Source organism: Carcharodon carcharias, chromosome 8, assembly GCF_017639515.1.
Source record: "Carcharodon carcharias isolate sCarCar2 chromosome 8, sCarCar2.pri, whole genome shotgun sequence".
In the NCBI taxonomy this organism is placed as follows: domain Eukaryota; kingdom Metazoa; phylum Chordata; class Chondrichthyes; order Lamniformes; family Lamnidae; genus Carcharodon; species Carcharodon carcharias.
Genome location: NC_054474.1, coordinates 13,901,225 through 13,925,220, shown reverse-complemented (window position 1 = coordinate 13,925,220; position 23,996 = coordinate 13,901,225). Strand labels below are relative to the sequence as shown.

The following is a 23,996-nucleotide window of genomic DNA, read 5'->3' as shown; positions in this document are numbered from 1 at the left end:
GTGTGTGAGAATGTGAGAGAGAGTGTGTGTGAGAATGTGTGTGTGTGAGAACGTGAGAGTGTGTGTGTGTGAGAATGTGAGAATGTGTGTGAGAATGTGAGAGAAAGTGTGTGTGAGTGTGAGAATGTGTGTGTGTGAGAATGTGAGAGTGTGTGTGAGAATGTGAGAGAGAGTGTGTGTGAGAATGTGAGAATGTGTGTGTGTGTGAGAATGTGAGAGAGAGTGTGTGTGAGAATGTGAGAGTGTGTGTGTGTGAGAATGTGAGAGAGAGTGTGTGTGAGAATGTGTGTGTGTGAGAACGTGAGAGTGTGTGTGTGTGAGAATGTGAGAGAGAGTGTGTGTGAGAATGTGTGTGTGTGAGAACGTGAGAGTGTGTGTGTGTGAGAATGTGAGAATGTGTGTGAGAATGTGAGAGAAAGTGTGTGTGAGAATGTGAAAATGTGTGTGTGTGAGAATGTGAGAGTGTGTGTGAGAATGTGAGAGAGTGTGTGTGTGTGAGAATGTGAGAATCTGTGTGTGTGAGAATGTGAGAGTGTGTGTGCGTGAGAATGTGAGAGTGTGTGTGAGAATGTGAGAGTGTGTGTGAGAATGTGAGAATGTGTGTGTGTGAGAATGTGAGAGTGTGTGTGTGTGAGAATGTGTGTGTGTGAGAATGTGAGAATGTGTGTGTGTGAGAATGTGAGAGTGTGTGTGTGTGAGAATGTGTGTGTGTGAGAATGTGAGAGTGTGTGTGAGAATGTGAGAGAGTGTGTGTGAGAATGTGAGAGTGTGTGTGAGAATGTGAGAGTGATTGTGTGTGAGAATGTGAGAGTGTGTGTGTGAGAATGTGAGAGAGAGTGTGTGAGAATGTGAGAGTGTGTGAGAATGTGAGAGTGTGTGTGTGTGAGAATGTGAGAGAGTGTGTGTGAGAATGTGAGAGAGTGTGTGTGAGAATGTGAGAGAGTGTGTGTGAGAATGTGAGTGTGTATGAGAATGTGAGAATGTGTGTGTGTGAGAATGTGAGAGTGGGTGTGAGAATGTGAGAGTGTGTGTGTGTGAGAATGTGAGAATGTGTGTGTGTGAGAATGTGAGAATGTGTGTGTGTGAGAATGTGAGAGTGTGTGTGTGTGAGAATGTGAGAGTGTGTGTGTGTGTGTGTGTGAGAATGTGAGAGAGTATATGTGAATGTGTGTGTGTGTGTGTGTGTGAGAATGTGAGAGTGTGTGTGAGAATGTGTGTGTGTGAGAATGTGAGTGTGTGTGTGTGTGTGTGTGAGAATGTGAGAGTGTGTGTGTGAGCATGTGAGAGAGAGTGTGTGAGAATGTGAGAGTGTGTGTGTGTGTGTGAGAATGTGAGAGTGTGTGTGCGTGAGAATGTGAGAGTGTGTGTGAGAATGTGAGAGTGTGTGTGAGAATGTGAGAATGTGTGTGTGTGAGAATGTGAGAGTGTGTGTGTGAGAATGTGTGTGTGTGAGAATGTGAGAATGTGTGTGTGTGAGAATGTGAGAGTGTGTGTGTGTGAGAATGTGTGTGTGTGAGAATGTGAGAGTGTGTGTGAGAATGTGAGAGAGTGTGTGTGAGAATGTGAGAGTGTGTGTGAGAATGTGAGAGAGAGTGTGTGAGAATGTGAGAGTGTGTGAGAATGTGAGAGTGTGTGTGTGTGAGAATGTGAGAGAGTGTGTGTGAGAATGTGAGTGTGTATGAGAATGTGAGAATGTGTGTGTGTGAGAATGTGAGAGTGGGTGTGAGAATGTGAGAGTGTGTGTGTGTGTGAGAATGTGAGAGTGTGTGTGTGTGTGAGAATGTGAGAATGTGTGTGTGTGAGAATGTGTGTGTGTGAGAATGTGAGAGTGGGTGTGAGAATGTGAGAGTGTGTGTGTGTGTGAGAATGTGAGAATGTGTGTGTGTGAGAATGTGAGAATGTGTGTGTGTGAGAATGTGAGAGAGTGTGTGTGTGAGAATGTGAGTGTGTGTGTGTGTGAGAATGTGAGAGAGTATATGTGAATGTGTGTGTGTGTGTGTGTGTGAGAATGTGAGAGTGTGTGTGAGAATGTGTGTGTGTGAGAATGTGAGTGTGTGTGTGTGTGTGTGAGAATGTGAGAACGTGTGTGTGTGAGAATGTGAGAATGTGTGTCTGTGAGAATGTGAGAGTGTGTGTGTGGGTGAGAATGTGAGAGTGTGTGTGTGAGAGAATCTGAGATAGAGTGTGTGTGAGAATGTGAGAGATTGTGCATGTGTGTATGTGAGAATGTGAGTGTGTGTGAGAATGTGAGTGTGTGTGAGAATGTGAGAGTGTGTATGTGAGAATGTGAGAGTGTGTGTATGTTAGAATGTGAGAATGTGTGTGTGTGTGAATGTGAGAATGTGTGTGTGAGAATGTGAGAATGTGTGTGTGTGAGAATGTGAGAGTGTGTGTGTGTGAGAATGTGAGAGAGTGTGTGTGTGAGAATGTGAGAGTGTGTGTATGTGAGAATGTGAGAGTGTGTGTGAGAATGTGAGAGAGTGTGTGTGTGAGAATGTGAGAGTGTGTGTGAGAATATGAGAGAGTGTGTATGTGTATGTGTGTGTGTGTGTGAGAATGGGAGAGTGTGTGTGAGAAAGTGAAAGTGTGTGTGTGAGAATGTGAGAGTGTGTGTGTGAGAATGTGTGTGTGTGAGAATGTGAGTGTGTGTGTGTGTGAGAATATGAGAGTGTGTGTGTGTGTGAGAATATGAGAGTGTGTGTGTGTGTGTGTGAGAATGTGAGTGTGTGCGTGAGAATGTGAGTGTGTGTGTGTTAGAATGTGAGAATGTGTGCGTGTGAGAATGTGAGTGTGTGAGAATGTGAGAGTGTGTGTGTGTGAGAATGTGAGAATGTATGTGTGTGAGAATGTGAGAGTGTGTGTGTGTGAGAATGTGAGAAGGTGTGTGTGTGAGAATGTGAGAGTGTGTGTGTGAGAATGTGAGAGTGTGTGTGAGAATGTGAGTGTGTGTGTGAGAATGTGAGAGTGTGTGTGTGAGAGAATGTGAAAATGTGTGTGTGTGAGAATGTGAGAGTCTGTGTGTGTGAGAATGTGAGAATGTGTGTGTGAGAATGTGAAAGTGTGTGTGTGAGAGAATGTGCGAATGTGTGTGAGAATGTGTGTGTGAGAATGTGAGAATGTGTGTGTGTGAGAATGTGAGAGTGTGTGTGTGAGAATGTGAGAGTGTGTGTGAGAATGTGAGAGTGTGTGTGAGAATGTGAGAGTGTGTGTGTGTGAGAATGTGAGCGTGCGAGAATGTGAGAGTGTGTGTATGTGAGAATGTGAGAATGTGTGTGTGTGAGAATGTGAAAGTGTATGTGAGGGAGAATGTGTGTGTGTGAGAATGTGAGAGTGTGTGTTTGTGAGAATGTGAGTGTGTGTGAGAATGTGAGAGTGTGTGTTTGTGAGAATGTGAGCGTGTGAGAATGTGAGAGTGTGTGTGAGAATGTGAGAGCGTGTGTATGTGAGAATGTGAGAATGTTTGTGTGTGAGAATGTGAGAGCGTGTGTGTGTGAGAATGAGTGTGTGAGAATGTGAAAGTGTATGTGTGTGAGAATGTGTGTGTGTGAGAATGTGAGAGTGTGTGTATGTGAGAATGTGAGTGTGTGTGAGAATGTGAGAGTGTGTGTGTGTGAGAATGTGAGTGTGTGAGAATGTGAGAGTGTGTGTGAGAATGTGAGAGTGTGTGTGAGAATGTGAGAGTGTGTGTATGTGAGAATGTGAGAGTGTGTGTGTGTGAGAATGAGTGTGTGAGAATGTGAAAGTGTATGTGTGTGAGAATGTGTGTGTGTGAGAATGTGAGAGTGTGTGTATGTGAGAATGTGAGTGTGTGTGAGAATGTGAGAGTGTGTGTGTGTGTGTGTGAGAATGTGAGAATGTGTGTGTGTGAGAATGTGAGAGTGTGTGTGTGTGAGAATATGTGTGTGAGAATGTGTGTGTGAGAATGTGAGAGTGTGTGTGTGTGAGAATGTGTGTGCGTGAAAATGTGAAAATGTGTGTGTGAGAATGTGAGAGTGTGTGTGAGAGAATGTGAGAATGTGTGTGTGTGAGAATGTGAGAGTGTGTGTGAGAATATGAGAGTGTGTGTGTGTGAGAATGTGAGAATGTGTATCTGTGAGAATGTGAGTGTGTGTGTGTGAGAATGTGAGAATGTGTGTGTGTGTGAATGTGAGAATGTGTGTGTGAGAATGTGAGAATGTGTGTGTGAGAATGTGAGAGTGTGTGTGAGAATGTGAGAGTGTGTGTGTGTGAGAATGTGAGAATGTGTGTGTGTGAGAATGTGAGAGTGTGTGTGTGAATGTGAGAATGTGTGTGTGAGAATGTGAGAATGTGTGTGTGTGAGAATGTGAGAGTGTGTGTGTGTGTGAGAATGTGAGAGATTGTGTATGTGTGTATGTGAGAATGTGAGAGTGTGTGTGAGAATGTGAGTGTGTGTGTGAGAATGTGAGAGAGTGTGTATGTGAGAATGTGAGAGTGTGTGTATGCGAGAATGTGAGAGTGTGTGTATGTGAGATTGTGAGAGTTTGTGTGAGAATGTGAGAGAGTATGTGTGTGAGAATGTGAGAGTGTGTGTGTGTGAGAATGTGAGAGAGTATATGTGAATGTGTGTGTGTGTGAGATTGTGAGAGTGTGTGTGAGAATGTGTGTGTGTGAGAATGTGAGTGTGTGTGTGTGTGTGTGTGTGTGTGAGAATGTGAGAATGTGTGTGTGAGAATGTGAAAGTGTATGTGTGTAAGAATGTGAGAATGTGTGTGGGTGAGAATGTGAGAGTGTGTGTGTGAGAGAATCTGAGATAGAGTGTGTGTGAGAATGTGAGAAATTGTGCATGTGTGTATTTGAGAATGTGAGTGTGTGTGAGAATGTGAGTGTGTGTGAGAATGTGAGAGAGTGTGTATGTGAGAATGTGAGAGTGTGTGTATGTTAGAATGTGAGAATGTGTGTGTGTGAGAATGTAAGAGTGTGTGTGTGAGAATGTGAGAGTGTGTGTGTGTGAGAATGTGAGAGTGTGTGTGTGTGTGTGAATGTGAGAATGTGTGTGTGTGAGAATGTGAGAGTGTGTGTGTGTGAGAATGTGAGAGTGTGTGTGTGTGAGAATCTGAGAGAGAGTGTGTGTGAGAATGTGAGCGATTGTGTATGTGTGTATGTGAGAATGTGAGAGTGTGTGTGAGAATGTGAGTGTGTGTGTGTGAGAATGTGAGAGTGTGTGTGAGAATGTGAGAGAGTGTGTGTGTGAGAATGTGAGAGAGTGTATGTGAATGTGTGTGTGTGTGTGAGAATGTGTGTGAGAATGTGTGTGTGTGAGAATGTGTGTGTGTGAGAATGTGAGTGTGTGTTTGTGTGTGTGAGAATGTGAGAGTGTGTGTGTGTGAGAATGTGAGAATGTGTGTGTGTGAGAATGTGAGAGTGTGTGTGAGAATGTGTGTGTGAGAATGTGAGTGTGTGTGAGAATTTGAGAATGTGTGTGTGAGAATGTGAGAGTGTGTGAGAATGTGAGAGTGTTTGTGAGAATGAGAGTGTGTGTGTGTGAGAATGTGAGAATGTGTGTGTGTGAGAATGTGAGAGTGTGTGTGTGTGAGAATGTGTGTGTGTGAGAATATGAGAGTGTGTGTGTGAGAATGTGAGACTGTGTGTGAGAATGTGAGGGTGTGTGTGTGAGAGAATGTGAAAAAGTGTGTGTGTGAGAATGTGAGAGTGTGTGTATGTGAGAATGTGTGTGTGAGAATGTGAAAGTGTGTGTGTGTGAGAATCTGCGAATGTGTGTGTGTGTGAGAATGTGAGAATGTGTATGTGTGAGAATGTTTGTGTGTGAGAATGTGAGAATGTGTGTGTGTGTGAATGTGAGAGTGTGTGTGTGTGAGAATGTGAGAGTGTGTGTGTGTGAGAATGTGAGAATATGTGTGTGTGAGAATGTGAGTGTGTGTGTGTGAGAATGTGAGAATGTGTCTGTGCGAGAATGTGAGTGTGTGTGTGTGAGAATGTGAGAGTCTGTGTGTGTGAGAATATGAGAGTGTGTGTGTGTGAGAATGTGAGAATGTGTGTGTGTGAGAATGTGAGAGTGTGTGTGTGAGAATGTGAGAATGTGTGTGTGTGAGAATGTGAGAGTATGTGTGAGAATGTGAGTGTGTGTGTGTGAGAATGTGAGAATGTGTGTGTGTGAGAATGTGAGAGTATGTGTGTGAGAATGTGAGAATGTGTGTGTGTGAGAATGTGAGAGTATGTGCGAGAATGTGAGAGTGTGTGTGTGTGAGAATGTGAGAATGTGTGTGTGTGAGAATGTGTGTGTGTGTGTGTGTGTGTGAGAATGTGAGAATGTGTGTGTGAGAATGTGAAAGTGTATGTGTGTAAGAATGTGAGAATGTGTGTGGGTGAGAATGTGAGAGTGTGTGTGTGTGAGAATGTGAGAGTGTTTGTGAGAATGAGAGTGTGTGTGTGTGAGAATGTGAGAATGTGTGTGTGTGAGGATGTGAGAGTGTGTGTGTGTGAGAATGTGTGTGTGTGAGAATATGAGAGTGTGTGTGTGAGAATGTGAGACTGTGTGTGAGAATGTGAGGGTGTGTGTGTGAGAGAATGTGAAAAAGTGTGTGTGTGAGAATGTGAGAGTGTGTGTATGTGAGAATGTGTGTGTGAGAATGTGAAAGTGTGTGTGTGTGAGAATCTGCGAATGTGTGTGTGTGTGAGAATGTGTATGTGTGAGAATGTTTGTGTGTGAGAATGTGAGAATGTGTGTGTGTGTGAATGTGAGAGTGTGTGTGTGTGAGAATGTGAGAGTGTGTGTGTGTGAGAATGTGAGAATATGTGTGTGTGAGAATGTGAGTGTGTGTGTGTGAGAATGTGAGAATGTGTCTGTGTGAGAATGTGAGTGTGTGTGTGTGAGAATGTGAGAGTCTGTGTGTGTGAGAATATGAGAGTGTGTGTGTGTGAGAATGTGAGAATGTGTGTGTGTGAGAATGTGAGAGTGTGTGTGTGAGAATGTGAGAATGTGTGTGTGTGAGAATGTGAGAGTATGTGTGAGAATGTGAGAGTGTGTGTGTGTGAGAATGTGAGAATGTGTGTGTGTGAGAATGTGAGAGTATGTGTGTGAGAATGTGAGAATGTGTGTGTGTGAGAATGTGAGAGTATGTGTGAGAATGTGAGAGTGTGTGTGTGTGAGAATGTGAGAATGTGTGTGTGTGAGAATGTGAGTGTGTGTGTGTGTGTGTGTGTGAGAATGTGAGAATGTGTGTGTGAGAATGTGAAAGTGTATGTGTGTAAGAATGTGAGAATGTGTGTGGGTGAGAATGTGAGAGTGTGTGTGTGAGAGAATCTGAGAATGTGAGAAATTGTGCATGTGTGTATTTGAGAATGTGAGTGTGTGTGAGAATGTGAGTGTGTGTGAGAATGTGAGAGAGTGTGTATGTGAGAATGTGAGAGTGTGTGTATGTTAGAATGTGAGAATGTGTGTGTGTGAGAATGTAAGAGTGTGTGTGTGAGAATGTGAGAGTGTGTGTGTGTGTGTGAATGTGAGAATGTGTGTGTGTGAGAATGTGAGAGTGTGTGTGTGTGAGAATGTGAGAGTGTGTGTGTGTGTGAGAATCTGAGAGAGAGTGTGTGTGAGAATGTGAGCGATTGTGTATGTATGTATGTGAGAATGTGAGAGTGTGTGTGAGAATGTGAGTGTGTGTGTGTGAGAATGTGAGAGTGTGTGTGAGAATGTGAGAGAGTGTGTGTGTGAGAATGTGAGAGAGTGTATGTGAATGTGTGTGTGTGTGTGAGAATGTGAGAATGTGTGTGAGAATGTGTGTGTGTGAGAATGTGTGTGTGTGAGAATGTGAGTGTGTGTTTGTGTGTGTGAGAATGTGAGAGTGTGTGTGTGTGAGAATGTGAGAGTGTGTGTGTGTGAGAATGTGAGAATGTGTGTGTGTGAGAATGTGAGAGTGTGTGTGAGAATGTGTGTGTGAGAATGTGAGTGTGTGTGAGAATTTGAGAATGTGTGTGTGAGAATGTGAGAGTGTGTGTGTGTGAGAATGTGAGAGTGTTTGTGAGAATGAGAGTGTGTTTGTGTGAGAATGTGAGAATGTGTGTGTGTGAGAATGTGAGAGTGTGTGTGTGTGTGAGAATATGAGAGTGTGTGTGTGAGAATGTGAGACTGTGTGTGAGAATGTGAGGGTGTGTGTGTGAGAGAATGTGAAAATGTGTGTGTGTGAGAATGTGAGAGTGTGTGTATGTGAGAATGTGTGTGTGAGAATGAAAGTGTGTGTGTGTGAGAATCTGCGAATGTGTGTGTGTGTGAGAATGTGAGAATGTGTATGTGTGAGAATGTTTGTGTGTGAGAATGTGAGAATGTGTGTCTGTGTGAATGTGAGAGTGTGTGTATGTGAGAATGTGTGTGTGAGAATGAAAGTGTGTGTGTGTGAGAATCTGCGAATGTGTGTGTGTGTGAGAATGTGAGAATGTGTATGTGTGAGAATGTGTGTGTGTGTGTGAATGTGAGAGTGTGTGTGTGTGAGAATGTGAGAGTGTGTGTGTGTGAGAATGTGAGAATATGTGTGTGTGAGAATGTGAGTGTGTGTGTGTGTGAGAATGTGAGAATGTGTCTGTGTGAGAATGTGAGTGTGTGTGTGTGAGAATGTGAGAGTCTGTGTGTGTGAGAATATGAGAGTGTGTGTGTGTGAGAATGTGAGAATGTGTGTGTGTGAGAATGTGAGAGTATGTGTGAGAATGTGAGAGTGTGTGTGTGTGAGAATGTGAGAATGTGTGTGTGTGAGAATGTGAGAGTATGTGTGTGAGAATGTGAGAATGTGTGTGTGTGAGAATGTGAGAGTATGTGTGAGAATGTGAGAGTGTGTGTGTGTGAGAATGTGAGAATGTGTGTGTGTGAGAATGTGAGAGTGTGTGTGTGTGAGAATGTGAGAATGTGTGTGTGAGAATGTGTGTGTGTGAGAATCTGAGAGAGAGTGTGTGTGAGAATGTGAGCGATTGTGTATGTGTGTATGTGAGAATGTGAGAGTGTGTGTGAGAATGTGAGTGTGTGTGTGTGAGAATGTGAGAGTGTGTGTGAGAATGTGAGAGAGTGTGTGTGTGAGAATGTGAGAGAGTGTATGTGAATGTGTGTGTGTGTGTGAGAATGTGAGTGTGTGTGAGAATGTGTTTGTGTGAGAATGTGTGTGTGTGAGAATGTGAGTGTGTGTTTGTGTGTGTGAGAATGTGAGAGTGTGTGTGTGTGAGAATGTGAGAGTGTGTGTGTGTGAGAATGTGAGAATGTGTGTGTGTGAGAATGTGAGAGTGTGTGTGAGAATGTGTGTGTGAGAATGTGAGTGTGTGTGAGAATTTGAGAATGTGTGTGTGAGAATGTGAGAGTGTGTGTGTGTGAGAATGTGAGAGTGTGTGTGTGTGAGAATGTGTGTGTGTGAGAATATGAGAGTGTGTGTGTGAGAATGTGAGACTGTGTGTGAGAATGTGAGGGTGTGTGTGTGAGAGAATGTGAAAATGTGTGTGTGTGAGAATGTGAGAGTGTGTGTATGTGAGAATGTGTGTGTGAGAATGTGAAAGTGTGTGTGTGTGAGAATCTGCGAATGTGTGTGTGTGTGAGAATGTGAGAATGTGTATGTGTGAGAATGTTTGTGTGTGAGAATGTGAGAATGTGTGTGTGTGTGAATGTGAGAGTGTGTGTGTGTGAGAATGTGAGAGTGTGTGTGTGTGAGAATGTGAGTGTGTGTGTGTGTGAGAATGTGAGAATGTGTCTGTGTGAGAATGTGAGTGTGTGTGTGTGAGAATGTGAGAGTCTGTGTGTGTGAGAATATGAGAGTGTGTGTGTGTGAGAATGTGAGAATGTGTGTGTGTGAGAATGTGAGAGTGTGTGTGTGGGAATGTGAGAATGTGTGTGTGTGAGAATGTGAGAGTATGTGTGAGAATGTGAGAGTGTGTGTGTGTGAGAATGTGAGAATGTGTGTGTGTGAGAATGTGAGAGTATGTGTGTGAGAATGTGAGAATGTGTGTGTGTGAGAATGTGAGAGTATGTGTGAGAATGTGAGAGTGTGTGTGTGTGAGAATGTGAGAATGTGTGTGTGTGAGAATGTGAGAGTGTGTGTGTGAGAATGTGAGAATGTGTGTGTGAGAATGTGTGTGTGTGAGAATCTGAGAGAGAGTGTGTGTGAGAATGTGAGCGATTGTGTATGTGTGTATGTGAGAGTGTGTGTGAGAATGTGAATGTGTGTGTGAGAATGTGAGAGTGTGTGTGTGTGAGAATGTGAGAATGTGTATGTGTGAGAATGTGAGAATATGTGTGTGTGAGAATGTGAGAATGTGTGTGTGTGAGAATGTGAGAGTGTGTGTGTGAGAGAATGTGAGGGTGTGTGTGTGAGAATGTGAGAGAGTGTGTGTGTGAGAATGTGAGCCTGTGTGATAATGTGAGAGAGTGTGAGAATGTGAGAGTGTTTGTGAGAGTGTGTGTGTGTGTGTATGTATGAGAATGTGTGTGTGTGTATGTATGTTTGAGAATGTGAGAGTGTGTGTGAGAATGTGTGTGTGAGAATGTGAGAGTGTGTGTGAGAATGTGAGTGTGTGTGTGTGTGAGAATGTGGGAGTGTGTGTGTGAATGTGGGAGTGTTTGTGTGTGTGAATGTGGGAGTGTGTGTGTGAGAGTGTGTGTGTGTGAGAATGTGAGTGTGTGTATGTGAATGTGAGAGTGTGTGTGTGAGAATGTGAGTGTGTGTGTGTGAGAGAGATTGTGTGTGTGTGTGAAGATGAGTGTGTGTGTGTGTGAGAATGAGAGTCTGTGTGGATGTGGGAGTGTGTGTGATAATGTGAGTGTGTGTGTGTGTGGATGTGAGAGAGCGTGTGTGTGTGTGTGTGCGAGAATGTGTGTTTGTGAGAATGTGAGTGTGAGAGAGTGTGTGTGTGAGAATGTGAGTGCGTGTTTGATAATGTGAGAGAGCGTGTGTGTGTGTGTCTGAGAGAGTGTGTGTGTGCGAGAATGTGAGTGTGTGTGTGATAATGTGAGAGTGTGTGAGTGTGTGTCTGAGAGAGTGTGTGTGTGTGAGAATGTGTGTGTGAGAATGTGTGTGTGAGAATGTGAGTGTGTGTGAGCGTGTGTGAGAATGTGAGTGTGTGTGATAATGTGTGTGTGTGTGTGTGTGTGTGTGAGGGTATTTGGAAAGAATAATTATTATACTTGCATACTTCATTTCGTATGTTAATAATGTTTTACCTTCTACTTGACAAGACTGTTTTTATAACAATTGAATGATTTTGTTGTTTATTGAAGAAACCTGGTCATTGAGCGGTCATTCTGAGATTCAGAGATCAAGCACATATTTGACCGTCTAACTAGCTGGAAAAATCACATATATATTGTGACCTGTGGAGTCGTGGGAGTAGAGACAGACAGTTCACACCTCCCATCTCAGTCGTAACACATATCAAAACCTGCTGCAGCATTTGTCATTAGAGAAAGCTGTGGTGGAGCACTTATTTATAGCTTACATATACCATCCCACATGAATCATAGAGTCATCATTAGGGTGAAGAAGGAGACTATTCAGCCCATCGTGTCCATGCAGGAGCTGCGAGGCATTGCGCAGTCTTCAAGGACGGTTGTGGACAAGCACTGGAGCCTCCGCTTCACAGCAGATTGGGACCTGTGCCCAGTGCGATCGCACCCCACTATCCCGAGTCAGGGTGATTTCATTATGGCCCCAGTGGATCTTACTGCCATGAAATATGAGCTCAGTGCATTGACTGCACAAAACCTGAGCGGTGCTGCAGCAGGGACCCTTCCCCCACCATCGGGAAAGTGACACACTGGGAAAGAGCCCCGAGGAAGATTCCTGGGTTTGCTTTTAGGCATCGGCTAAGACTAAGGCCTGCTAAAAGGCAAGGAGGGGAGCCTCCCAGACTCCTCCATTAAAGAGGGTTTCACTCTCCCAGGGCTGTCGTCATGGTTACACACGTTAACAAGGGTCACCCTGCACCTTCTACTCTCCTGTCAGCAGACTGGGAACAGCCCTAAGCAGATTCCTGTCTGACAACAGTTACAGATACTACAGCATCAGAATGGGACTTTACAGATCCTTCTCTCGACTCAGGTACTTGTTTCCATTGAGTTGTTCTGTGACAATGTGACCTATTTCCACACAGCTCTCCCTGAAATCCACTGTTTTCCATGACCTAACTCTGGGAACAGCCTGTTTTATTTGGTGTGTGTCTGTGGATAAAATGAAGACAGACCAAAAGGGGGAGGTGTTGTTCAGTATATACTTGCTCACAATTATGTGAGAACTTTTAAAAAAATTCACTTATGAGATGTGGGCTTCGCTGGCTGGGCCAGCATTTATTGCCCATCCCCAGTTGCCCTTTACAAGGTGATGGTGAGTTGCCTTCTTGAACTGCTGCATGACCTGTAGGTACACCCACCGTGCTGTTGGGGAGGGAGTTCCAGGATTTTGACCCAGCAACAGTGAAGGAACAGTGATATATTTCCAAGTCAGGATGGTGAGTGGCTTGGAGGGGAACTTCCAGGTGGTGGTGTTCCCATGTATCTGCTGCCCTCGTCCTTCTAGATGGTAGCGGTCGTGGGTTTGGAAGGTGCTGCCAAAGGAGCCTTGGTGAATTCCTGCAGGGCATCTTGTAGATGGTACACACACTGCTGCTACTGTGTGGTGGTTGTGGAGGGAGTGAATGTTTGTGGAAGGGATGCCAATCAAGCGGGCTGCTTTGTCTTGGATGGTGTCCAGCTTCCTGAATGTTGTGAGAGCTGCACTCATCCAGGCAAGTGGGGAATATTCCATCACGCTCCTGGCTTGTGCCTTGTAGATGGTGAATAGGCTTTCGCACTTAAATTAAATCAGGCCACCCCCACAGAAGTGATGCTGGGCTCCCACAGGTTCTCCAACCGGTCAGAGGTTGGGGGAACTCCCATCACTAGCCCTAAATCCCAGTCATCGAGTCATTAAGGCACAGAAAGAGGCCATTCAGCCCACTGAATCCATGCCAGCTCCCTTGTAGAGTAACCCAGTCAGTCCCATTCCCTCACTTCATCCCTGCAAGTTTATTTCCCTCAATTGCCCATCCAATTTCCTTTTGAAATCATTGATTGTCTCTGGTTCTATCATCCTCAGGCGGCCTTCAACGTATCAAAATGGAGGTGTCGTTTCTCAAGGTCAATGAGCAGGATGTGATTTCTCTCCTTCAACTCCGCTGTCATCATCCCCGTTCTCAAAAAAAAAATTATTGACCCCTCCATCCTTGCGAACTGCTGCCCATCTCCCTTTTCCCTCTAAAGTCCTTGACCGTGTTGTCGCCTTCCAAATCCGTGCCCATCTTTCCCAGAACTCCTTTCCAGAATTCCTCCAATCAGGATTCTGCCCCCGCCACAGTCCAGAAACAGCTCCAATCAAAGTCACAAATGACATCCTATGTGACTGCATCAAACTGTCAAACCTCGTCCTTCTTGACATGTCTGCAGCCTTTGGCAGGGTTGACCACACCGTCTTCCTCCAGCGCCTCTCCACTGTCGTCTAGCTGGGTGGGACTGCTTTCACCTGGTTCCATTCTTATCTACTTAATCCCAGTCAAAGGATTGCCACCAATGGCTTTCCTTCCCATTCTAGCACCATTAGCCCTGGTGTTCTTATCTATTTGCTTTCCCTTTGAGATATCAGCCAAAAAGACACCAATTTACATACCTACGCTGATGTCCTCCAGCTCTATCTCACCACCACCTCTCTTGACCCCCTTCACTGAATTGTCAAGCTGCTTGTCCAACGTCCAGTAATGGAGGAGCAGATATTTTGTCCAGTTATGCGTTGGGAAGACTGAAGCCGATGTCTTCAGGCCCAGCTACAAACCCCATTCCCTCGCTACCAGCTCCAGCCCTCTCCCTGGCAACTGTCTCAGGCTGAACCAGACTATTTGCACCCTTGGTGTCACATTTGATCCCAAGATGAGTTTCCGGCTTCATACTTGTACCACCGCTAAGACTGCCTTTTCCACCTCCTTAACATCGCCCGACTCCGCCCCTGTCTCAGCTCATCTGCTGCTGAAACCCTTATTCATGCCTCACTCTTCAGGGGCCCCACACACTTAACAATCCACAAACTTGAGCTCATCCAAAACTCTGCTTTCTGAGTCCTAATTCGCACCAAACCCCGTTCACCCATCACCCATGCTCGCTAACCTACTCCTGGTTAAGCAGTGCCTCGATTTTAAAATTCTCATCCTTGTTTTCAAATCCCTCGATGGCCTGGCCTCTTCTTATTTCCTCCGGTCCCTCAACCCTCCAGGGTCTCTGAACTCCCCCAATTCTGGCCTCTTGAGTATCCCCAATTTTCATCGCTTTGCCATTGGTGGCCATGCCTTTAGCTGCCTGGGCCCTAAGCTCTAGAATAGTGGGAGTAATGAAAAAGGACAAAATCAGGAACCAGCACATCAGAGGGTCAGTGAAGATTGTGGAATTCGGTGGCTACGAGAGTGACAGAAGTGGAGACAATCAATGATTTCAAAAGGAAATTGGATGGGCAATTGAGAGAAATAAACTTGCAAGGATAGAGTGAGGGAGTGGGATGGACTGGGCTGCTCTACAAGAGAACTGTCATGGACTCAGTGGGCTGAATGGCCTCCTTCTGTGCCTTACTGACTCGAAGACCGGGATTTAGTGCTAGCGATGGGGGGGGGGGGGTTCCCCCAACCCCCGCCTGGTTGGAGAACCCATGGGAGTCTAGCATCACTTCTGTGGGGGTGACCTTACTTAATTTAAGTGCACTTAACTGGCCAGTGTAGCGCTTGCACGCTATCAAGCCCCTAGTGGGGTGGAAATCCCGCCCCCGAGAGCCGCTGACCAATCGGAGGCCGGCAGCTCTCCTTTGCCAACAGCACCACCACCAGAAGTGCTGGCTGCAGCTGGTAATGCGCCAGGGCCTGGCCTGAAATCGCCTCTGGATCCTTGGACACAGGTGAGTGAGGCGGGATGGGGGTCTCAAGGAGGGTCGCCAGAGAGGGGGTGCAAGGGGCTGCCTGACAATGAGGGATCCCATTAAAGGCTGGGTGGCCTTTGGGAGGCACAACAAACGCACGAGGGCCCCCATTAAATCCCTGAGCCACCACCGAATTCCAGTGGCTCATTAATTAATGGGCCTAACTGACATCCTGCCGTCGGTGGGTGGGATTCCAGTGTTGGACCCTCCCCAGACACAACTTACTCGGAGACAATTTTCCCTAAGGCTGCAACTTCAATGTGGGTATCACTAGCCAGCTTCCACCCACCTCCCGCCCCCCCAATCCCCTCCACCCCTCCCGACTCCACTGGCCCCACTATCATGCCCGCTCTGGCATGCTACATCATGTTCCACATGTGACTCCCCGACATCAGGAACCCACGTCTGGGTAAACTGGGCCTGGAGATCAGAGGCTTACAAAGCACCCAAGCCAACCCCAACGCTGGCAGTTGGATGCAGAGAGGGCCGGGAGCCTGAGTATAAGGTGGGGTATTTAGCTCCTGAAGTAATTAAGTGGGTCCAAACTTCGAATCAGTGGAAGGACTGTGAATAACTAATTTACTCGTTCATGGGATGTGGGCATCACTGGCAGTTACTGCCCACTGCCTCCACTTTAGCTTCATCCTCTTCCCTACCACGTCACCCAGCAACTGGTTACCTATGAATCCCAGCCGCTTGGGGCTGAGTCCTTGTGCAAGGTCATACAGCCATTCATGACACAGGGGGAAGCCATTCAGCCCATCGAGTCCATGCTGGCTCTCTGGAGGGCAATCCAGTCAGTCCCATTCCCCGTTCTCCATCCACGTAGCCCTGAGAGTATAGTTCCTTCACGTGCCCAGCCGACTTCCTTTTGAAATCGTTGGCCAGTCTCCGCTTCCACCACCCTCGTGGTCATTCCCACTCACTGTGTAAAGCAGGTTCTTCCCCAACATCTGCCCTATATCAGGTGCTTTCTGCTACTGGACCAGCCGTTATTGGTACAGGCACCTCTCTAATTTCTTATTGTTCAATAAGCCTAAGTCACCTTCTCCAACACTCCTCGCACCCGACGCCCCCCCCCCAACCCAACCACACCACCCCCCCCCCCCTCCCCTACCCTCCCACCTCCCCTCCCCCCCTCCCGCATCTTAAAGAAGCTCCATGTCTAGTTGGGAAAGTAGATACAGAAATTGCCAGTAGTTATTGCAACCATCTTACAGGCTTTCGGATCTTAAGGGCAGAACCTGATTGTCCAAACGGGCAGCCGTGGAGAGGGACACACCAGCTTCAGGAGGCCACAACCGGCGGGTCCCTGATGTCATGGCACTGGGGAGGAGGAGCAAGGGAGCGCGATTGGGAGGGATGGAACTCGAAGCTCGGGGTGAGATTGTCACTCCCTCCAGGATTGGCCTGGAGTCTCCAGGACACCACTGTGCGCAACCCCGGAGAAAAATCACCGGGACATTAAAAAAGATCGGTGTTTTTTTTTGGTCTTTTTCTTTGGACATTTCTCTTTGCCAGATATAAAAATATTGACAACGGGGGTTTAAAAAAAAAATTGGCTGACTGTCAGGCATCATCCAATTGGGTAACGAGTCTTTTTGCTTTCCAATTGGTTTGGGAAGGCAGTGCATCGCCTGGATGGATGTGTTGGTCGACTAATGACTGGGGTGTGTGTAATAAAACCCCCCAGGAGCGCATTTAATCACAGCTGGCAGCCCTAGATTGGCAAGGCCCAAGCCTTCCGAGAGAGGCCTGGAGGGAGTGTCCCTGCTCTTCCCGGCCCACAGTCACTTACCTTGGAGGGGCCCAGCAATTCCTCGCCTCCCTTGCACTGCCCAAGTCTCCTTCCCCCTTCCCCCAACCCCCACCCACCACCCCCCCCACCCCCCCGGGGTATCGCAGGTGGCAGTCACTGACCTCAAGCTGGGCTCGAACTGCACCGTGGCAGTGTGATTTAACCATCCTTCTAAGCCTGTTCCAGAGCGGGAGACTTTCGCTGATGTTCCGACGTCAAATTGACAATGAAACGGTGGTGGTTGCGAGCGGCGGGTTGGGGCCAGAGCTCCTCGTGTGTTTACTGTTTGACCGCACCCCCCTCCCCCCCACCCCACCCCCGACCCTTCTCCTGTCCGCCGTGTGCGCGGGTTGAGGTCCCACTACCGAGGCCCAAGGGATTACTTTCATTGGAAAAACAAGTTAAAACGCTACTCACATCAGCAACTTGTGATAATCAACAACGTTTCGAAGCCCCAGGAATTTCTGCACCTTTTCCATCGTGGCTGCTGGCTCTGTTCGGAGAAGCTGACCGTCAAGGACAAGGACCTGAGAGGTGAAAGCGAGAATTACGTGTGACTGGAGGGGGCCCATCACGAGGCTGTGGCACTGGACCCAATCATCTTGCACGTTCTTGGGCTGCATTTTACGTGCTCCCACCAGGCGTTGTGGGGGGTGGGGGTTGGGGGGGGTGGTGGTGGGGAGGGGGCACGTAAAATAGGGAGGGTGCCCACCCCACCACCTTCCCATCCGCCCCTGAGCTCACCCCCCACAGTACAGGGTGGGGGCGCTGGGCAGACGCCAGAGTCAGCAGCTCACCCGCCATATTTAAATAGGTAATCGAGGGTCAGTTAGGGTTGTTTCCAGGCCAACTGACCCCGGTAATACGTTGCTCATGCCATAAAATATAGGACATGCGGGCAGCCAAATTTTTAAAAATGCAAACTTCAAAGGACCGGAAGGAAGTCGTTGGGGGAGGGGGGCATTGGGGGAGGTTCGAGCTTCAGTGGCTGCCCTTTGTGAACTGGTGGGGGTGGGGTGACTCCACTAAGATTGAACCCCCCTTTTCTCCCTAACCTGCCGCAGCCTTGAACTGTCCCCCTCCCCGCCCAAGACCCTGGACTTACTGGTCCCGCGGATCCCTGGGCCTTGTTTGTCTTACTGCAGTCCCAGCAGCGTCCACAAGGGGCTCTTGGCACTGCCGCCAGGGCCGATAGAGTTGCCAACCAAACAGATTGGCTGGCAGCTACCGAGAGCGTGACCTCCTCCCCAGCGAGGGGCAGAAGTCCCACACTGGCCCTGTTAAGCTACCCACCACCCCCCACCACCAACCCTCCCGCCACAACGTGTCATGGTTGCAGGGGTGGGCCAGCATGGAGTGGGCCGGCTCCTCACTGATTTAACTTCTGGGGGGGGTGGGGGTGTGTGATCCATTCCCCCGCTACATCATAAAATGCGGCCATCGTTAGGGGCAAAATTAACAGTGATGTGGACACTTGCAGGTTAAGTAAAGAAAGCCATCGTGGGTTTAATAAGGAAAAATCGTGTTTAACTAATTGCTTTATGAAGAGTTAACAGAGAGGGTTGATGAGGGCAATGCTGTTGATGTGGTGAATAGCAAAAAGCATTTGATACAGAGCTGCACAACAGGCTTGTGAGCAAAGTTATAGCTCATGGAATAAAATGGCAGCAGCAACATGGGTAAGAAATTGACTGAGTGACAGGGAACAGACATTCGTGGTCAATGGATATTTTTTGGACTGGAAGAAGGTTTGCACTGGAGTTCCCCAGGGGTCAGTATTGGGACCCCTGCTCTTCCTGAGATATATTAATGATCTAGACCTTGGTGTAACGGGCACAATTTCAAAATCTGAGGGCGATACAAAACTTGGAAGAATTGTGAACTGTGAGGAGGACAGGGTAGAACTTCAAAGGGACATAGACAAGTTAGTGGAATGGGTGGGCAGATGGCAGATGAAGTTCAATGTGGAGAAATGTGAGGTGATTCATTTTGGTAGGAAGAACATGGAGAGACAATATAAAATACAGGGTACAATTCCAAAGAGGGTGCAGGAGCAGAAGGGGCTTGGGTGTTTCAGTGCATAAGTCATTGAAGGTGACAGGTCAATTTGAGACAGCGGTTAGTAAAGCATACAGTATCCTAGGGTTTATTAATAGGGGCACAGAGTACAAAAGCAAGATGGTTATGTTGAACAGGTTCAACATTAGACCTCACCTGAAATATTGCATCCAGTTCTGGATGCCATTCTTTAGGAAAGATGTGAAAGCATTGGAACAAATGCTGAATCTAAATTTACAAGTTGAAGTCAGGGGTGGAGATTGATATTAACCGGTGAGATTAATTTAGGGTTAGACTTGTTATTCAGCCGACAGGTTCACAACATTAGACAGAAAGTTTAATGAATAAAGTCAACATGCTTGTAGTTAGAAATGTTTCCATAAGTTACACAGCCTTGTCCTTAATGAACTGGTGAGATGTACTCACTGCCCTGTCTTAACGTTAACAATGATGTCTATTCTTCTATGGGATGTGGGCATCATTGGCAAGAGCAGCCTTTGTTGCCCATCCCTAACTGCGCTTGAACTGGGAGGTCAGTTAAGAGTCAACTACTTTGCTGTGGATCTGGAATTACACATACAGCAGACCAGGTAAGGGCAGCAGAAGAAGACAGGGCTGAAGAAGAGCCACACAGACTCGAAACGTTAACTCTGTTTCTCTCTCCACAGATGCTGTTAGACCTGCTGAGTTTTTACAGCATTTTCCATTTTTGTTTCAGGTTTCCAGGATCTGCAGTATTTTGCTTTCATCTAAGGACAGCAGATTTCCTTATTAATGAGCCCAATGGGTTTTTAACAACATCACAGTCACCATTTCGGAGACTCGCTTTCAATTCCAGACTTTTAAAAAATCATTGAATTTAAATGCCACAGTGGGATTTGAACCCATATCCCCACAGTATTAGCCTGGACCTCTGGATTACTCATCCACTGATATTACCACTATTCCATCATCTCCCTGGGTTATTCCTTCTGACACACTGTTAGCTGTGTCTAGACTTAAATCTTACTTCCCCTGATCTCAAGGCAAGTTTCCTTCCTCCTGTATCCTCTAATTTTCCACCTTTAACAGAAATATCCTTATACATTATTGAGTCCAAGAGCAGAGAACTTATGCTGAATCTTTGTAAAGCTCTGGTTAAGCGACAACCAGAATATTGTGTTCAGTCCCGGCCATCACACTTCAAGAACTGTGTGAGGGTCTTTGAGGGAGTGCAGAGGAGATTTACCAGATTGGTTCTGGCGTTGAGGGATTTTAGCTCCAAGGCTAGTTTGGAGGAGCTGAGGCTGTTCTCATTAGAGCTAAGAAATTGAGTGGAGTTTTGATAAAGGTGTACGAGGTTTTGACAGATTTGGATAAGGTGGATAAAGAAAAGCTGATCCCATTAGCAGCTGGTACAAGGACTAGGGGGACAAAGATTTAAGGTTTTGTGCAAGAGACACTGGGGGAATGTCAGGAAGAACTTTATTACACGGTGAGTGGTAATCACCTGGAACTCGCTGCCCACAAGGGTGATGGAAGCAGAGATGAGCAATGATTTCAGAAGGAAATCAGATGGGACTTGAGGGAAATAAACTTGCAGGGCTACGGGGATTGAGTGGGGTAATGGGGCTGACTGGATTAATCTACAGAGAGCCAGCATGGACCCAATGGGCCAAATGGCCTCCTTCTGTGCCATAATGACTCTACAACATGCACTAGATAACAAATTGTTTACTTCCAAACTACTACAGACCAATAGTCATCTGGTAGCACAGAATTTGAGTATTACTGAAAAAAGAGACATGCTATCAAAGCTTTTCATCTTGCACTCATCAGGACAGATGCAAGAATGCCAAATTTCAAAAGGAGCAACAATTTATACTGCATGAGAAAAGAGTGCTGATTGGTTGGCAAGTCAATTCTGATTGGTCCATGCAGGGGTTGACATGGAGAATGTACCAGAAAGCTATTGTCCCCTATGATTTTGTTTAATTAAAAAAGGTGCAATGCCTGGACATGTTCCTTTTGCCTGTAGAGGATAAGTCCCTGCGTATGAATATATGTAGGTTCTAGCAAGTGTAAGTGAGCCACATTGCAAGCCTGACTGATAATCTTAATTGGGTGTTAGTGTAATTCTTAGCGTTCCAACAACTGGCAGATGGTATCAAACACCTTGTCCCTTTGACTGTTGGCAATAGGCTGACTGTACTGAATCAGCCTATGCTTGCAAAACTCAAAACAAAGTCTAACATTAGTAATTACGTGATTGGACGGCACTTGCTGAACAATCCCGAATGTGCTAAGAATTACACATTTCAACACCCAATTTAAGACTATCAGTCGGGGTTCACAATGTGGCTCACTTGCTAGAAGCTGCAAGTATCGATACACAGGGACCGGTCCTCTGCAGACAAAAGGAACGTGTTCAGGCATTGCACTTTTTTTGAATTAAACAAAAGTGTGGAGGTGCATTCTCCATGGCAATGCCTCAACCAATCAGAGCCAACTTGCCAAGCAGTCAGCACCCTTTTCTCATGCAGTACAAATCATTGCTCCCTCTGAAATTTGTCATTCTTGTATCTGTCCGGAGTGCAAGATGAAAAGAATTGACAGCATTCCTTTTTTTTTACAGCAATACTACAGATCACAACAAGGACAACCTTTTAGGTCAAGAGTACCACCTTACAAATCTTTGCTTTTCAAAAAATATTTCCTCAATTCAATTGAGCAATCTGAGTGACACATGCGTCAGATAAATTGTTCACACCCGCCCCCCCACCCATCCACCCAACCCCCCAAAAAGTCAGCGCCAGCCAACACGCCATAAAGAAGCCCACCCTGCGGCTATAACATGCCAAGGGTGGACTAATCTAGCTGAGAGTGGGACTCCCGCCCCTCAGTGGGAGGTGTCCCACCTTTGAGAGATGACAGTCAATCTGATTGGCTCCAGCAGACCTGGCAGCACTGGAACTCGGTCGTGGGCTCGGCCCGGACTGCAGGAAGCAGCACAAAGGTGACCGATGGCTGCCGAAGGAAGGTAAGCCCCAGGCTTTTAGGGTGAGGAAGGACCTGAGAGCCCAGGAGAGGGATGGAGAGGTGGGGGTTGGGGGAGGTTGGGGAGGGGGGGGGAAGGTGCTGGGGTTTTAATAGGCAGGCGGTGAGTAAGAAAGGGGAGGTGACATCTTGGGGGGGGGGGTGGTGGGATTCCCCCAATGCACGCAGGGCACCCCCAGGATGAGGCGCTCCCCTTCCTTCCCGCCATTTTTCACTTAGGCCACAAAAATCAGCCTGCTCCTTCCGCCCGCCTGCCCACATCAGCCAAATTTTGGCTTGCGATGCGTAATATCCCAATCAATAGGCTTGTTAACAAACCCTAATTGGCCTTTAATTATTTATTTAAATATGGCAGAGGTGGGCTGCCAATCCTGGCACCTGCCCACCTAGTGCATTATGGCGTCAGCTCGAGGGTGAGCGAGAAGGCGATGGACTAGCCCCCCTCAGCATGTTTTATGTGCTTACCCCCCCCACCAACCACACCCCCGCCACTCCCCCCCCCCCCCCCCCCCCCCCCCCCCCCCCCCACAACCCCAATCCCACCAACCCACCGAAAACACGCCTGGTGGGGGGGGCTGTAAAATGCAGCTCATCCTTTCTAGAAGTTTCCCCACCACTGATGTTAAACTGACTGGCTTGTCGTAACTGGGCTTATTTTTGCAATTCTCCAGTCCTCTGGCACCGCAACCCCACCCCCACCCCCCCCCCCTCCCCCTCCCCCCCCTGAAAATTATGGCCAGTGCCTCCACAATTTCCACTCTCACTTCCCTCAGTATCCTTGGATGCATCTCATCCTGTCCTGGTGCCTTATCAACTTTTAAGTGTAGACAGCCGATCTAATGGCTCTTCCTTATCAATTTTAAATCCTTCCGGTGTACAAATGACCTCCTCTTTCACCATGGCCTGGGCAGCAACTTCTTCCTTGGTAAAGACAGAGGCAAAGAATTCACGTAGCACCTCAGCCATGTTCTCTGCCTCCATGTGTAACACCCCTTTTTGGTCCCTAATCATTCCTACTCCTTTTACTATTTATATTCCTATGGAATACTTTGGGATTCCCTTTTATGTTCGCTGCCAGTCTCTTTTCATACTCCCTCTTTGCATCTCTTATTTGCTTTTTCACCTCCCCTCTGACCCTTCTATATTCGGCCTGGTTCTCCATTGTACTGTCCACCTGACATCCTGTCATAAGCACACCTTTTCTTCTTCATCTTAATCTCTATCTCTTTTATCATCCAGGGACATTTGTTTGGCCCACCTTACCCCTTTGAGGGGATATACTTTGACTGTGCCCGAACTATCTCTTCTTTGAAGGTAGCCCATCGCTTGGCCACCGGTTTTCCTGCCAACACCAGCGAAATTGGCTTTCCCCCAGTTAATTATTTTTGCTCCACGTTGCTCTTTGCCTTTTTCCGGAGCCACCCTAAACCTTATGACACAATGATCACTGTCCACCAAAGAGCCTGCAGTCTTAGGAGTCTGGAGAGGCTGGGGTTGGCCTTAGAGCAAAGAAGGGGCTAAAAGGAGATTTAATCATGAAGGGTTTTGATGCAGTAAATAAGGTGTGGTTTCCCGTGACAGAAGGTTCGCTGAGCAGAGGACAGAGATTTAAGGTGATTGGTGAAAGAACCAGAGGGGACACAAGGGGAAAAATATAGGCAGTGAATTGTCTTTTGGAATGCACTGCCTAAAAGGTGGTAGAAGCAGATTTAATACTTCAAAAAGAAACTGCATAAATACTAGAAAAGGAGAACATGTGCAGGGCTACAGAGAAAGAGTGAGGGACTGGGACTAATCCGCTCGCCGTTTCAAAGAGCTGGCACAGACACAATGGGATGAATTGCCTCCTCCTGTGCTGTATCATCCTTATGATTCTACATCCCTTCATCTCAGCTGCAAAGTGAAAAATCCTCCCATTCCTGGACAAACATCAAAAAGGAGCTTCACGTTTCGGGATTTTTAAGCCAGGGACTTCCCAGGTCCATTATCACTGGGGCAACCTCAGTAACAGACCCTGAGGCTCCCTATGATTCAAAGAGGACCTCTTCCTGCCCGATGTCTAGTTAAATAACTGCGACAGAGAATACTTCTTCTGCACAGCAGTGTCGGGTTCTGCGCACGTGATTCTCTTCTCTTCAACAGGCGGGCTGAATAAATATCAGGCACGACACACTGCA

The 23,996-nt window shown here is 46.8% G+C and overlaps 1 protein-coding gene across 2 annotated transcripts in view; it reads right to left on the bottom strand.

The window, feature by feature from the left end:
* ndst1b (N-deacetylase/N-sulfotransferase (heparan glucosaminyl) 1b) overlaps window positions 1-23,996 on the bottom strand; it is a 434,276-nt gene that overhangs the window by 15,803 nt on the left and 394,477 nt on the right. For both annotated transcript variants that reach the window (XM_041194511.1, XM_041194512.1), the window contains exon 13: window positions 17,143-17,252. In XM_041194511.1, the coding sequence (XP_041050445.1) occupies window positions 17,143-17,252 (110 nt within the window). The remainder of the gene's footprint in view (window positions 1-17,142; window positions 17,253-23,996) is intronic.